The sequence below is a fragment of the Misgurnus anguillicaudatus genome, chromosome 15, assembly GCF_027580225.2.
Source record: "Misgurnus anguillicaudatus chromosome 15, ASM2758022v2, whole genome shotgun sequence".
Classification (NCBI taxonomy): Eukaryota; Metazoa; Chordata; class Actinopteri; order Cypriniformes; family Cobitidae; genus Misgurnus; species Misgurnus anguillicaudatus.
Window position 1 is genome coordinate 19,914,424 of NC_073351.2, and position 17,313 is coordinate 19,931,736.

Sequence of the window (17,313 nt, forward strand, 5' to 3'; positions counted from 1 at the left end):
AAATGCAGAGGTCATATTTCGAGTATGGGCTATCATACTTGAAAATCACGTCACTTTTATCATCTTTAAGATAACACTTCTGTAATCCACAAATATTTTTTTTCACCAAATTCATCTTCGATTCTTCATCCCGCAGTTTTTGAGCCTGCAAAACGTGTCTGAATTAAGCGCGACCTAATAAGCCTGGTTAAGACTACATTGTTAAAATTCCTTGTTGCACTTACATTTTTCGATTACAATTAATTTCAACTTTCTTAGTGAGAAGTTAAAGGATTAGTCCATTTTCTTTAAAAAATCCAGATAATTTGCACACCACCATGTCATCCAAAATGTTGATGTCTTTCTTTGTTCAGTCGAGAAGAATTTGTGTTTTTTGAGGGGAACATTCCAGGATTTTTCTCATTTTAATGGACTTTAATTGACCCCAATACTTAACAGTTTTAATGCAGTTTAAAATTGCAGTTTCAAAGGACTCTAAACAATCCCAAATGAGGCATTATGGTCTTATCTAGTGAAACGATTGTCATTTTTGGCAAGAGGAAGAAAGAATCTGCACTTTTAAACCAGAACTTCTCATCTTTCTCCGGTCCTGTGACGCACCAGCGCGACCTCACGTAATTGCATAATGACGTCGAAAGGTCATGTTACATGTATGAAACGCACATTTGCAGATGATTTTAAACAATAAACTGACACAAAGACATTAATTAGTATTATTCGACATACAACAACATCGGAACGGTCCTCTTTCTCCACACTTGTAAACACCTCTTGACCTGATGACGTATTACGTGAGGTCGCGCTGGAGCGTCACAGGACCGGAGGAAGACAAGAAGTTGTAGTTTAAAAAGTGCATATTTTTGTATTTTTCCTGCCAAAAATGACAATTCTTTCGCTAGATAAGACCCTTATGCCTCGTTTGAGATCGTTTAGAGTCCTTTGAAATGGCAATTTTAAACTGCATTAAAACTGTTAATTGTTGGGGTCCATTAAAATGAGAAAAATCCTGGAATGTTTTCCTCAAAAACATAATTTCTTCTCGACTAAACAAAAAAAGACATCAACATTTTGGATGACATGGTGGTGAGTAAATTATCTGGATTTTTTTCAAGAAAATTGACTAATCCTTCAAATTATAAAAAAATTGAACTAACTTATGAAGCTAATATGCTATCATTTAAAGCAACTTACTAGTTAAAAAAAACATAAAATGTAATTGGGACTCTGGGATCCCACCAACTTGTTTACGTTTAACCCTGTGCTATGCTAACTAGACAAATGCATTCTCAGTTACATCAGGAGGAAATATCACAGACTACTGTCCATGCACTAATATATTCATGAGCTTCAAAACAGAACCCAGTCATTTTTATTGCGTTTCCTTCGTGATTAAATTGATCCTGGCAAAGCTGAAGTATATTAGAGCCACATCGTAAAATGCAGAGTCTTGGAAATAAATCTAACCCGTCAGACCTGTTGGGCAAATCCACCCATACAAACTCCTTCACCCATTTCATTTCCACCATGTGTTTGTGTGCATGCTACGTCGATTGTTGGACCTGCATCCTGTATCTACAGTATTTACTTGTTGTTGGCACCTGTTACCATGGAGTTCCAACATCCACCCTGAAACAGGACCATCCTGTCTGGTTTATTTATAATTATTTCACACTATGTTTGTATGTTGCAGGTTTGTGCAAGTGCAAAAGTTGTTTTATTGGGAAGTTTAATTAGCTTCTCTTCACTAGTAAATGTTATCACACTTCTCTTGAAAACCATAATTGCACCTTCCTTTGCAATTTCTGAAACAGTTTCTGTTGTAAATTCATTTAACACATCATTTTGATCACTTCATTAATTGAAGAACACCATCTTCCTCTTCTTGCATTTATTTTTAACTTGGCTTTGTCCGAACTGGGGGCATTTATGTGGATTTTGCCAGCGTCTCTTAAAGGGATAGTTCACTTTAAAATAAAAATTCTGTCATTATTTACTCATCCTCATGTTGTTTTAAACCTGTATAAATTTATTTTTTCTGATGAACACAAAAGAAGATATTTTGAGAAATGATTGTAAACACACAGCATATAGTGTCCATTGACTTCCATAGTAGGAAAAAAATATTTTGGAAGTATTGTGATAAACGATGAAGAAAATATTTTGATAAATGATGGAAAGCACACAGTTGACGGTACCCATTAAATTCCATCATATTTTTTTATTCCTACTATGGAAGTCAATGGACACTATATGCTTTGTGTTTACCATAATTTCTCAAAATATCTTCTTTTGTGTTCATCAGAAAAAAAAAGAAATTCATACAGGTTTAAAACAACATAAGGATGAGTAAATCATGACAGAATTTTCATTTTAAAGTGAACTATCCCTATCCAAATCAGTTGCCGTCTTGGTAATGCTCACGGGCAGATTTTTCCGTATAGGTAATGTGCATGCAAGTATAGCTTTGTTAAAATTTTGTTTAAATAATAAAAGCAACAATAAAATCTGATAAGATGAGTGTTATACATTTTTCTTCTTGACTTAAGTCATATCCGAGTAGACAAACACATATCCAAAAGATGATTAAGACTTCCATTCTTAAGACATGTTGAGCATGCTCTGTCCTCCTTATTCCTTACAATGTCTCAGGACTCATCAAGCTCTTGTTTGGCCTACCCAGAATTCCAGCGGTCACCATGGTGCTACTCCAAGCTGCCACTTCTGTACCTCTCGTGCTAACAAGAAACCCCTGTGCCAACTCACTAAACAATCACTAACCCCTCTGCTGAATGTCTCAATGGATCAAGAGCCTTTTTACTTGATGTCTTAATGTTTTCTGCCTCTTCTCTCTTATACTTCCCGTGACTTCAAATAGCTTTCTTATTATATCATCTGTTCAATATTTCATGTGAGGATTCTAACCTTGGAACATGGAGACCCGGCCCAAACAAGCAGGTTAAAAAGTACAGAACGTTTTATACATGCAAACCCAGTCTTGCGTCATTCCTTTTTTTCTCCGACAGTCATTTCTCATCAACGTGGGGCATTAATGAAAACAGAGCAGTGTGAGAAGGGATTGTGCAGTTCTCCTAACCCCCACCCTGTTGGGAATGTAGTTTTTCCTTAAAGGGGAATCGCACTAGGAATATGCTTTGTAAGAGGTCACTGTTTCCCAGGAGCACTATGCTAACAACTTAAAAGTAATTAAAGTAAGGAAGCATTCGAGAACAACATGAAATTTGTGTAGTTTGACATGAATGTGTTTTATGATACATAGATTTACAGTATAGCAATCATCCAGGGAAAGAAGACAGATGGAAAAATGGAAAGACACTTTTACAGGCACCATTACACTTAATGTTCCAAATGTACACAGGGTATAAATCCCCCCAGACATTAATTGTGAATATGGCTTCAGTTGCTATAACAGATACGCTCACCTTGACCCACGAACGACCGTCCCTTTCTGCCATCGCCATAAAGCACAAGATGCATAATTTATAGCTTGTTCATAGCCTTCTTAGAAGGAATGTACAGTATCTGAATAAGTCGTCATCATAATTCTTAAGTACTGTTTACAACAAAATAACTGAACGTAGCTTTTTCCAGATTGTTTGCTGTACATACAGACCCAACATCAATAGCCGCCTGAGAATGCAGCGCATTGTCATTAAGGCAACAGGGGGCTTGTCGTTCTCTTGACACCTGTAGTAGATGACATCATTTCTTTTCTCTTCACCACATGAATTGTTTACTCGCCACTTGGAAAGGTGAGAAATAACAAGCACAACTGGTATGTAGTTGTTTTCCATGCCACATTCGAGCATTGAGTATTACGAATGGTGCTATGCAAATAAAAATGACTTAGTTGCAATTTACCAAATGCCTTTTGCAACTGTTCTCGAATGGTGTTACCAGCTGTACAATGTGACTTGACGCGATCTGTTTATTCTGTCTGAAGGCATTTTTTCTGACATCATTTTTCCTCAAATCATCAGATGTAGCATCTACTGTACTTAAATCAACCGTCTGTTGAGGCCTTTGATCATACTGACGGCCAGATTGCACACACGCTCTTTCTTTTTTGTGTCTCTAATTTTCTTTGGGCTGTTGGAGGAGTCTTTGGGAATTCCACTCCGAAATCCGAACATGGAAGGGTTCCCTAAAAGCCTGCATAATTAATTTCGCTCTAAATGGATTAGAAAGCAAAGCGCTACGGATGTGGCAATCCATTTAGTAGTGGCTTTCACCAAAAAAAAGACATGTAATTGCATAATGGCAATAATAATCTAGTATTGCTCAAAGCAACACAATGGATCTAATGTGGCTATCGTGTGATTTATTGTCTTGAGGGATGATGTTTAATGTTTCCTCTTTAAGGATGGTGCAGTAAATCTGTCAGCAAACTGTAAGGATTCATAGGATGAAATGGACATTACTGTGTAGTGAATGAGATGTTTACATATATGCATTTGATTACAGGGTTCTCACAGGTCCTAGAAATCCTTGAAGGTTTGTGAATCTTGGGGAAAAAATTCAAGGCCCTGGAATGGTTTCGAAAATATACATACATAGATACAGGTCATTGAAAGTGCTTGAATATATATATTTTATGCAAGAAGTTTTCTGGAAAAAATCCAAATTATTCCCTGTGTAGTGCGGCATAATATTATAAAATTTCTAGCCTTATAAGCACACGCGCTAAACTGTTCGCTTTAAATGCTTATATTTTCTGTATGCGAATGTTGATTCATACCAAAATGCTTTTTTGCATAGTTGTGTTTGACACATGAAAACATCTCTGGTTACGCATGTAACTGTTGTTCCCTGAGAAGGGAACGAGACTCTGGGTCTCCCTTGTCAAACTTCTTGCGTCCGTTACGCCGTCTTTGGCAATATTTCAGATAGCGATATACTTTTAGGCTCTCGCGTCACCCTGTCTTGATTAAGCCTTATCATTGGTTGAATTTGATATACACATTCAGATGCACTTACCCCTGGAGGTGTCCCCAAAGTGTCACTGCAGTGACGCAGCGTGAGTTCCCTCGAAAGGGAACTGTAACAATGTATCTTAAAACGTAACACAATGTAACCTTGCTCTATCTTGAAATGTGTCCCAACATTTAGTCCTTGAATTTGAGGGTATTGGACCTGGAGAAATGCTTGAAAGGTCCTTGAATTTAAAGTTAACTAAGGTGTGGAAACCCTGTGATTGAAGCCGTGCATTACAAAGTATACATTTGTGTTCCTATGCTCTACCACTGAGCTATAGAAACTCTAGAGACAGCAAAACCTCTATAAATGCCAAACAACACAAGAAAGTCATTCTGAATAAGAAAAGACAACTGGTTATTTGCCTTTTGGTACTATTGGATAACTAATATTTCTCACATGTGGCCTATAGGATATTCTGGTTTTAAAAAGAAGAATAAATCAAGTAATATATTAAGCACAGAAATGAGACAAGGGTATATACAGTTAGTTTTGATTTGTTGTACTGCTTCAGTACAGAGACAGTATGTCTCTTACATCTTACTCTTGTTGACACTCTTAGCCCTCTTTCCCCATGAGTGACAAAAGGATAAGCCTTTTCCCAGCATGAATCCGTGTAGTTTTGAGAAAGCGAATGGCAGATGTTGTCGTCATGGAATTGCCCTAGGGGAACTGATCTCAGTCAATTCAATAATACCACAGAATCATTGAGAGAGACACAGAGAGACTGTATTGTCTTTGGAGGAGAATCGTACTGCTGCATGACTTAAGAATCAATGACAAGGGCATCAGAAATGTGGGGTTAGCTTGGGTTTCCATGGGCTCAGATAAGCACTGCAACACTATTATACGCATAAAAATATTAAAAAGTTTCTTCCATAAATCTTGCCTGGGTTATTTTCAACCCAACATTGGGTCTAAAAGGGACGAACCCTGGGTTTCTTCTGGGTAGGGTGACCACTTGCTAATAAGAACAAGGGGGGACAAGGGGTATGTTTCTGAGGGACAATGTGGGACACTCCCTGATGCGGCGGTGCACCCAACCCACGGGCAGACCTATTGATAGTGGTTTACCCATTTCTAGCACATACCACCTACACCGCAAAAATGTATTCTCAAGAAAAAAAATCTTAGTATTTTTGTCTTGTTTTCAGTAAAAATATCTAAACATTCTAAAATTAAGATACTTTTTCTTGATGAGCAAAACGACCCAAGAAAATAAGTCTAGTTTGTAGACCAAAAATATCAAATTTAAGTGATTTTGTGCATAAAACAACAAAAAAAATCTGCCAATGGGGTAAGCAAAAAAATCTTGAACATTTTACTTAAACACTAAATTCAAGAAAATTTGCTTACCCCATTGGCAGATTTTTTTGCTTGTTTTATGCACAAAATGCATTGATTATGCGTGACACGGTCTCAATTTGCCGGACGCATGAATTGGGCTTTAAACACTGTGCGCGCACACGCTACGCTGGACGGGTGGTCACCCTACTTCTGGGTTACCTAACCCAACAACTGGATTTGTCTGTTATTGACCCAACGCTATTTTAAAAATAACCCAGTTTTGTAATAATCATATATAATAATCAGAGTGTAATAATCATACTTTATAATAATAATAATTATTATTATTATTATTATACTTTTTCAAAACAGTATGCACCCCTAGCAAGCACATATACCATCAAACCATCAAGTTTTTCCACAGGCACCATTTAAAATTCATTTTTGTAGTATAAAAGTCTATTTTGTATTGACACAATCACATGCATTTCCCATTTGGTATTTACACTTAATAGCTAAATGCAGCCCACGGCGATCATTTACATTTCTAGCGAAAACATTCATATTTGTGATTTTTCCCTAATGGGAAACAATTATTTGCCTCATTGTGTCAGCCACAGGGAGAAAGCCACAGCACCGACCCCTAGGAGAATAATTGGGGGAACAATTATTCTACTATCAGTGCAAAGCCTTTGGTATTGGCCTTTATCCTTGTCTCACTAAATAACCATTCGATTTCTCCCCCAACTCTCTGAAATGAATGGTGCCAGTGTCGAGTGGTGCCCTGTTTCGTCCTGTAATCAGAGAGAGGGGAAATATGAGAAGCAGAGACCCCAGCAGCCTGGTACTAATGTGCCGTGTTGATCCCCCCCTGTGGTTTAGCAGACTGGATTGGGTTGTAATAAGCCCTCCTGGTTGAAGACTCATGCACTATTATTATCGTATTGTCTCCCCTGTGGCTCAGGAAGCGAGCGTGCAGACCCTCCGCCGCTGCGATCCCAGAGAAACAGGCGTTTTTAGAGTCTTACCTCAGCTCAAAGTCAACCGCAGGAGAATAATCACGATAATGATTACGTGTTTTCTAAGTAAGAGCAACCAGGAGAGGATCACATTGACTTAGGCTGTAAATCAATGGCACAATTTGTATGCCTTGCAGGCTTTTGGTTGTAGTAGAGTATACTCATTGACTTTGAAGTTGATGTTGAGGAGTTTGCTTTGTCTTTATTGACTTGTCTTTGAATATTAACACTTTATCACCTGCCCGGACGTTTGACCATACTGTACAGCCCGAAACATTGACTCAATGTGCGTTTTGAGACAAGATGTTGCTGTAGCATGAGATTTTGCCACCCTATGTAGAAACAAAAATTGGAAACTGCTGACACGTTTCGTTTCTCATTAACTGAATCAGCACCAAATTCTCAGTCTGAATACATAAAAAGCAACGCAAATGTATGTTTTATAATTCCATAGGGAAATAAAGCACACAGCAGGAGCCAATCACATCATCCATAACTGTCTAAGTAAACGCCCCCACTGGTAAAAAAGATGCTGGTGCTTGATGCTGGCGGTTGTCATGGAAACAGAGAAACAGCCTGCAGGAGCTGTCGTGATAATGACACAGTGCAGTATCTTTGATTAAGAGATGAACATCTGTCTGTGAGCTACGTGTGGCCACACACATACTTATTCATCGCAGATTTACGCACTTTGTGGTTGCAACAGGTTTGGCTTTTCCTGGGCACCTATTAGATCCAGTGATGTAATACTGTTGTCTCATACACTATGAAGCATGTGTCACATGTCTGACTTTTGGACATTTATCATCCTTGCAGTAGTAAATCCCTTTGGCTCGGTTTTACTCACTTCCTCTCTTCTTTTTTCATATCTGCTCATAGATGCAAACGAGAGGTCGGCCAAGAGATTTTCACCCGACGGAGTTTTCAATTACACCTCTCTGCTCCTCAGTAAAGAGGATAACATGCTATATGTCGGCGCTCGAGAGAGTCTCTTCGCGCTCAATATCACCAGCATCAGCAGAACGCAGCTGCAGCGCAATGTGAGTTTGCCCAGACCTTTCTTTTGATTTAAATGTTATCTAAAGTGGGGTACAAAAGTCAGAGTACTGTGAAAATGCTGTTCTATTATATGTGTCACGGCTGGCCCAGAGCCGCGACAAATAAGAGGAGGACTAGTTGGTTGGTAAGGGTAATTAAATGTTTTATTTAAAATAGATAGAAAAGTAAGATTAAAACAGGAAATAATCAACAAAATTACTTTCTGATAAAAGATGTTAAAAATATCAGAAAGAACCAAATCAAAGTTATATAATAAAGAAAAACAAACACAACTTAACCCAGGAGCACCAAACTCAGGACATCCTCGCAAAGGTAAACCTCAAACTTTTTCCACTCACAAACTTCCTTAAAATAAATACACAGGTGGAATTCATTATTATCCGAACAGGTGCACAGCCGACTCAATGAGTCTCCTAGCCACTCTCACCGGTCGACCAAAGCAGGAATACCTGGAGGCTCATCGCAGAGGCTCATCACATATATGTTTTTCTTATTTAATGTATCCTTTTTTTCAAATTATAATATTAACATATTAACAATGTGAGTGAAAAGTTAAAAAGTTTGAAAAATAAGCAAAATACGATATTTTGTTTAAATAAAGTTATAGCCCTCCCCGAAACTTGTGAAACACATTAACAGTGAAGATTTGTGATGTATAGTAATAATAGAAACAGAATGGCAGCTTTTTGCCAGTAAATTTCTGTAGATTTAAATTTATGTAATTTACTGGCAACAGTTTGTTCAAGTTAAATGAACATTAAACATTAACAAGTCTAAATCTTTAAAGAATAAAACGATAAAATAAGAGCCTCATGCAAAGCATTCTGGGAACCAAAATCTAAAGGAAATAGACAGAAAAAGGTTGATGAGGATTTCTGTTCCCAGAATGCTTTGCATGAGTTTTATTCTGTAAATAAAAGACTTGTTAATGTTTGATGTCCATTTAACTTTGAACAATATGTTGCTCATAAATAACATTAATATTAAAGGGGCCATGGCATGAAAATCTGACTATTTCCATGTTTAAGTGCTATGATTGGGTCCCCAGTGCTTCTATCAACATAGAAAATGTGAAAAAGATCAACCCAGTAACTTAGTTTTGGTAAACCATTCTCTACAAGCACATGAGAAAAGGTCGTTGAAATATGGCTCTCCTTATGATGCTATAAGGAACTCTTATTATAATAATACCGCCCCTTAATCTACACTATCCAATCACAGCACTGCCATTTAGTGCAGAGAAAAGGAAAGAGAGAAAATAATTCACAGCACAATTAAGTTTCAATTGCAACGAACCGTTCATTTGCATTTTAAATGACACACCCAAAACGGCACATTTTTGCACACAACTACAAAGTGGCAATTTTAACATGCTATAATAAATTATCTGTGGGGTATTTTGTGATAAAACTTCACATATGTGCTCTGGGGACACCAAAGATTTATTTGACATCTTAAAAAAGTATTGTGCCATGGCCCCTTTAAATCTACATTAAGTTACTGGCAAAAAGCTGCATAACTACAGCAAAAAAAAATTTGTGTGACTTTAAAACATAACATTTCCTTAATATTGATTTATCATTTTTTTTTAACTTTCTGTTTATTTTCTGCTTTTAATTAGATTTTCAATATTCTCTGTGGTCCTTTAGGACCCCACTGTGCCATACCGTATGTATAAGCCATAGTCAAAGGCACTCCAAGTTTGACTTTCACAGAAACACATTCAGATAACCCAGAGTGCAAAGTATATAAACAACCTCAGTTAAATTGCTAAGATAGATGATCCACCAACATTATCTTTCCATATATATATCCACAAGCAGAACTTGACTCTCAAACCCCTTCAATACCAGACAGCAAGCCAGCTATGTTAACACTCACATCTCCGCAATTACATTATCTTTAAGTTGGATCCATCTTTTACTGAAGCACACCCGTAACCAGTGTTTTTATTACTCTTTTATGCTTTATAACCATAACTTTTAAAGTCATATTGTAAATGCACTTTTACACTTCATTGCAAATTTTCCATAATGCATAAGTCATTTTGAACATTACAGGAATGTTATGTGCTACAATATCGCCAAGGTGACTTACTGTACCTATTGAACACAAATGATGCATATGTGAGCGTTAATGCATCATCATGTTACTGTAAATGCACTGTAGCTGCTGAGAATGCTCCATTTGTCCGTGCCTGCGTAACATAAGCTTATAATTTTCACTTTTGTAGTTGACGTGGAGCACACCGCAGAAAAAAAGAGATGAGTGCAGTTTCAAAGGCAAAGACTTACAGGTGAGTGAGTGAAATGTTCAACAGATCTATAAAAACCCAAATAGGCTCAGTGTCAATTCACTTTATCACTTCACTTGTTTTAGTTGCAGGTCTCATTGTAATTTTTTACCATTTTGGAGCCACTATAGCTTAAACAAACTCAAGTAGGAAGAGTTTCCAAAATACCCATTTGCACCACAGATGTGGTACAGAGATCGTGACCTCTGCACCTCTTTTGGGTTATTGCTTTGACACGTCCACACTGTAATTTCCCTGAAAGCTTGCCACTGAAGGCTGTTATTAGATTAATAATCCGCATGCCTAATTTGCTGCCAGATTGATTTGTTCAGGGAACGTTTTTGGATGGTTGAGGCACTGATGAAGACACTAAAATTACTGCTGTTTTCTAAGACAGATGACACTCAGCTGCCAAAAACCTCTCCCAGACTATTACAGAGAAATTAGATCAGTATTACTGATGTGAAAACAAATTTTGAAGCCCGGCCAAGTAACACTTATGCACGCAACATTGTGCTAACAAACATTTGTATTTATAGTAGTTGTATTATTATAGCAGGAGCATCTTACAAGCGTATTCAAACTTAAACACATGCATGGCCCCCATTTCAGATAAGCACCACCTTATCTGGGAACATCTTACATTTTCTCTTAGTTTCTCATGCGCTTCTTTCTTTACCCTTTCTCAATCCAGACTGACTGCTTCAATTACATCAAGATTTTACTGCGTGTGAACAGCACTCATCTGTACGTGTGTGGGACGTACGCTTTCAGCCCCATCTGCGCGTACATCGTAAGTACCTCGCATCATTTTTTTTTTGTCTATTTCACCACTTCCCTCCCTGCATTTAACAGGCTGCAGGGGAGGAATTAATTATCCATGTAATTTACTCAGTCAATCAAAATCTCCTCGCTGAAATACATTCCTTCACTTTCCCTGAAGGCAAATGCCATTTGAATGAGAAATTATTATTGCCCAGCACTTTACTTAGACATCTCACTGGAGACTGCGTCTGAATCAGTATGCGCACTTAAAGGGTCAGCAGTGACCATTAACATTGAAGCTTCATGGGGAATCAGAGCTTGAGCTCACAGATCCATAAGAGGAAAAATTAACTTGAGATTGCTTGTCTTGATTGTTTCTTCTAGAAAGCGGTGAGATTAAAGGAACTGAAAATGAAAATTAGCCAATATTTTACTCACCTACATCTTCGGTGTATATGACTTAATTCTTACAGCCAAACACAGTTAGAGTTAAATAATATCCTGTGTATCCATTAAATGTCATTTTAAATGAGGTAAAGTGATGGGTTCAGCCTTCCACCTGACCTCAACTCTCTTGTGAACATGTGCATACAGCCATTTAAAGTTGATCCTTAAAAAACCCCATCGCTTTACCTCAGAGGACATTTAATAACTGTATGGATTAGTTTTTGCCAAGATGCCAAATTTCTGTATGAAGCATTTCTCAAGTTTAAACATGTGAACTTCTAAAGAAGCAACTGAGAGAAAAAGGTATATACATACCGTATACTGTAAGACACAAGTGGGATCTCGATTAAAGGTGCAATGTGGGACTTTTAGAAGGATAGACAGAAATATAACAATAATTTAGATAAGTATATTATCAGTGGGATATAAAGACCTTACAAAATATACTGTATTGTTTTTATTACCTTAGAATAAGGCGTTTTTATCTACATACACCGCGGGTCCCCAAAGTCGCCATTTTGCGCTGTCTACAGTAGCCCTAAACAGACAAACTGCTCTATAGATCGTGTTTTGTTACTCAGACATGACATTTTTGTTTTGTGGCGGCTACATAGCTTCACTATGCATTTCCCAGGTGAAAAAGAAGTACACTTTTATAGTGTACTTAAAGTGCTCTATTTTCACACACCAATTTTGTACTTAATGTACCAAAAACTAATCTTTAGTACTTCTTAAGATGTTCTTAAGATTATCTAAGTGTACTTATTTGTGCTAATTTGAGACACCATGAATATGAACTAATCTGCACTTTTAACATACTCTCTTTGTATTAAAAATGTGCTCTAAGCGAATTCACACGTTTTAGACCATAAACATTTTTTGTTACATACAGCAAACATCTCCGCACTATCTGCTTGCTGCTTGACCGCTAATCAAACTGTGATCTTTGTAGACAGCCCAGGCTCCAAAAACTGCAATAAAAGCACAGTGGCCAAACCTAGCATCACGAAACAAAACAAAGTGTTCCAGCCAATAAACGACAAGAAGGATTTGGGGGTGGGGGTTGGGCGCGTTCATGAAAGCACGGAAGGGAGGGGGAGGAGTTAGCTATGCTCCATTTGTTTGAAAACAGTTCAAACATCAACAAAAAGTAACATCGCTTAGAGCGCCTTTAAGTTAACACTTGAATTAAACTTGAAATCAACCTTCATACAAATATGGGTTAAAGTTTACTACAAGTGGTACCTAAATAAATTTTTTAAATACATTTTTAGCACATTTCAGTTCATATTTATGGTGTCTCAAAATAGCACAGTGAAGGTCACTTAAATGTTATATGTAGTATATTAAGTACAACATTAGTACGCAAAGAGCACTTTAAGTACACTTTTGAAGTGTACTTCTATATCACCTGGGTTCAAAAAAGATGGACTAATGTGGCGTTAACACTTAACATGGTAGAGGCGGCAAGCGCGAATGATTTACATGTTAAGTCAATGCAAAGACACAAATAGGCATCCTGCGGCGCTAATAGCGCAGAACGCATGGAAGGTGCAGCGCGAATGGTGCGGAAGGCACGCCGCAGAATGCGCGGCGCAAATTGAGCATTGTCACGGGAAAGATTCGAGTTGAAAAATCTGAACTTTGGCGAATTTTTGCACCACGTTAACCAATCAGGACATTGCTGTAGTAGTGATGAGATTACAGGAAGCGTGCTGAGTCTTAGTGGAGTAGCAGAAGCCCCTCCCATGACACGAACTTCTGCGTGAATATATCGCATGATTTCACACGTTGCAGAATGTTCAAAATGTTCAAGCATCCAACTACGCGCGAATAGTGCATTTTTGCTGCCTCTACCACGGCTGGTGTTAACGCACCATTAGCCGTTGATCACCACTAGATGCCGCTAAAAGGTAATAAAAACATAACGTTCATTATGAAATGTATTTATTCACCCCTGATAATATAGGTTTGTACATTATTTTGCATTTCTGTCAAGAGATCCTTCTAAAAATTACACACTGCACCTTTAAGGTACCAATATGCACTCTTTGGTACCAATCTGAGGTACTTTACTTATATGAACTCTTTTAGGGTGCAGCCCTTTGGGTTGACAGCTGGGGTACATATTTTGATCATTTTTCTGACAGTGAATGAATGTTTGAGCAATGAAACCATCCCCTGTAAAGCACTTCAGTATACTGTGCTTTATTTCACAAAACGTTTGTTTCCACAGACAGCTGAAAATGGTTTGCAGATGTACATTTTACCTTTATGCCCCTATAAAGACATAAACGATCAAACTGTGAATAAATTAGAGTGGGTCCACTTCTTTTTCCTCCTTTGTCAGTGTCCTTGGCCCACACACAGTCAATAGTACATCTTCTTGCTTTGCAAACTTTCCCCCTGTTCTTGAAATCTGCCCTCGGTTATCTCGGTAACATAAAGTTCTGTTCAGCCACATAAGGTCCTTGTTTAGATCTGCACAGCCGGCAAGCGGTCAGGACAGCCAGCGGATGACACAGTACATGCTGTCTTCACGAGAACATCTCTGTTTCGTTTTCTCTTCCAGAATACGTCCGATTTTTCCCTGGTGCGCGGTGAAAAGGGTGAGATAGTCACGGAAGATGGTCGAAGCAGGTGCCCTTTTAACCCTGAATACAAGTCCACCGCCATCATGGCTGGTACGTGCTAAAACAGTATGTTCATGGCATGTTTTCTTTTCTTTTCAATGTTATTGCTAATGTTGATTGATTTACAGATGGAGAGCTGTACACTGGTACTGTCAGTAACTTTCAAGGGAATGAACCCATCATTTACAAAAGCCTTGGGCAGGCCACAGCCCTAAAGACGGAAAACTCACTGAACTGGCTTCAAGGTAAAATCCAAAGGCTTTTGGTGCTATCAGCAAACTCGATTCATTCTTTAATTCATTCACTTTATGGATTTGACTCAGTCACAGCGGAGATTTATCCCAGTGAAGCAAGACAAGAGAGCTAAGCAAATCAATTTAGTGTCCATTTACAGTCTTATACTCTCTGCTAACTTAACTACATAACAAGAGTATAAGTTTAATATTCAATAAAGAGCATTAACACGATGATCAATCGTGTTATTGTCCCAAAAGATCTACTAATAATGACAAATATTGATATTATATATCAAAATCGTACCAGTGTCTGTATTCAAGCATGTTTGTTTAGTATACTTAGTGTTATGGTGTGAGTTTTGGATTGACGCTTGTTTTTATTATTCCCGCAGACCCAGCCTTTGTGGGCTCAGCTTACATTCAGGAGAGTTTGCCCGAAGGCAATGCAGTGGGCGACGATGATAAGATTTACTTCTTCTTCAGTGAAGCGGGAAAGGAGTTTGATTTCTTTGACAACACCATTGTGTCACGCATCGCTCGCGTGTGTAAGGTGAGGGCCGCTTCGATGGAAACAGCATGTGTATGTTGAAAGGGGCTGGATGAGGGCCAATCCCCCTGCGGCAATAAAACATTCACACATGCATGTACATGTACATACACGATTTATACGCACCCCTAAATCAGTGAATACTGTAGCATGTGTGCATGTTTACTAAAGTTAGACGACATGCCAATACATTTGCACATTTATATACTGCACATGACCTTGCCTGTGAAAGCCCAACTAAAGTCATATTATTTGTGATTTACTGTTGTATGCATAAAATCATGTAAAGAGCATTCAATGAAAAAATGTCATTAATATATGTCAAATACTGACTTAGTAAGGTCATGCCAAAGATTGAAAAATTAAAGCGAAATCAAGTTTAACTTGGATTTTACATGTTTGCGTGACACAGGGAGTAGTGTGTACATGTGCTTACATGTCGATGTGGTGGTTTCATGCGTCACACTGCTAACATAGGTGAGAGATTAGATGGTTTGTATTACGAGGACGCATTCCTCAATGCAAAGCTCTGCCGTTCCTTAGTCCACCTTTAAATCTTATCACTGCTCAGCAAATATTAGCATTCACCTTCAGTTAAGTGCAGCTGAAAATGCACACCACACAGACATAAACGCACAAATTCCTCTCTCTCTCTCTATTTTTGAACTCATTTAAGAGATGAGATGAATACATGTATTGATTGCAATGTAGCTCATTCATTTCTGTCCTTATTACCAGCTTTACCAAGATGTTTATCGTCTTTATCACCTCAGCTGATTTTGTGCTTATTTTTAATACAGTTTTGTGCTTAAACTATGGCATAAAATACTAATAGGAACCATTGGCTTTTACCATTAAAACCACTACAAAATTCCATGTTTTGGGACATATTCCATTAGGATTTAATGGCCCCACCAATAGAACCCAACACATACAAGTAGAGACCATTATAGTTTCCAATACAACCAATAAAAATCCCAATAAATCCAATAGAATTTCTGTGATGGTGTCTATTGTTTTTTTTAGCAGAGTGGCCTGCTTATAGTATCCAGTACTTTAACAATAAACCAGGTTATTATTTTTTTAAATGGCCTATATTCCAGTTTTATTGAAAACCAGCCATGAGAATGGTAATGCAAGGATTATTTCCGTGAGACAATTTTCTCTGTATTGTAATTGTACCTTATATTTTTTTATATACATATCATAAACAAAGTGATTGATAATGCAAAGCCCATTCATGGATTTAATCATCGCAAATTCTGGGGTGTGACAGAACAAAGCTTTGCTCACGGGTCCTTTTTTTATCACATCTCTGACTTCTGAAATTGAATAAACATCGCCCGTTCTCCTCAAACCCAGTTTAAGCAGTGGAGCGTTTGTGCATGAGAAGTGATCTGAATCTTAAGAGAGTTTCTACTCGGCCAGCTGGATTTAAAACATGACCCTGTCTGTTTCGAACGGTGCATGAGTAGTGCGCAATGTCTGCAAGATTCATTTTGCATTCTTGTCTACATTTCAAAGTAAGAAAAGATGATTTAAATTTCACTGCTCTCTAAATTTTGTTTCTCCCCCTTTCGTTGCTATAACTTAACTCCAACACAACGTTAAAATGTGGATATTGGTCTGCTTTTGCAAGGACAATTAGATTCTAGTGGAAAATGTTTCATTCTTTGTCAGAATAGGCCCGGGGTTTGGTCACACATCACAAGCACCACCATAATATAGATTTAATTTGCTGTAATCCTTTGATTTCCTATCGTAAACTAAACAAGATATGTGGACGCTGATGCCCTTTTGTAGCAAATCAATATTTTCTTAAAGGAGGCGGAGATCACAAAACGTAATGTTTTTTTGTAAAACGATGATTGAATCGTAACTATTCAAGTAAATGCAACTTTATATAGACTAGTTTATGTGACACTGACACGCTGAAATTACTAGTCAGTGTTAGTTTAACATGTCTATAAGTGGCCGTGTTTGTTTTAAAGGTGTCTGAGTTATAGTGTAATTCAACCTTTAGCTATAGGTTCAC

The 17,313-nt window shown here is 37.8% G+C and overlaps 1 protein-coding gene across 2 annotated transcripts in view; it reads left to right on the forward strand.

Moving 5' to 3' along the window:
• sema4ba (sema domain, immunoglobulin domain (Ig), transmembrane domain (TM) and short cytoplasmic domain, (semaphorin) 4Ba) overlaps positions 1-17,313 on the forward strand; it is a 72,738-nt gene that overhangs the window by 42,725 nt on the left and 12,700 nt on the right. For both annotated transcript variants that reach the window (XM_073853578.1, XM_073853577.1), the window contains exons 3-8: positions 8,178-8,338; positions 10,591-10,653; positions 11,345-11,443; positions 14,435-14,546; positions 14,624-14,740; positions 15,124-15,281. In XM_073853578.1, coding sequence (XP_073709679.1) covers positions 8,178-8,338; positions 10,591-10,653; positions 11,345-11,443; positions 14,435-14,546; positions 14,624-14,740; positions 15,124-15,281 — 710 coding nt within the window. The remainder of the gene's footprint in view (positions 1-8,177; positions 8,339-10,590; positions 10,654-11,344; positions 11,444-14,434; positions 14,547-14,623; positions 14,741-15,123; positions 15,282-17,313) is intronic.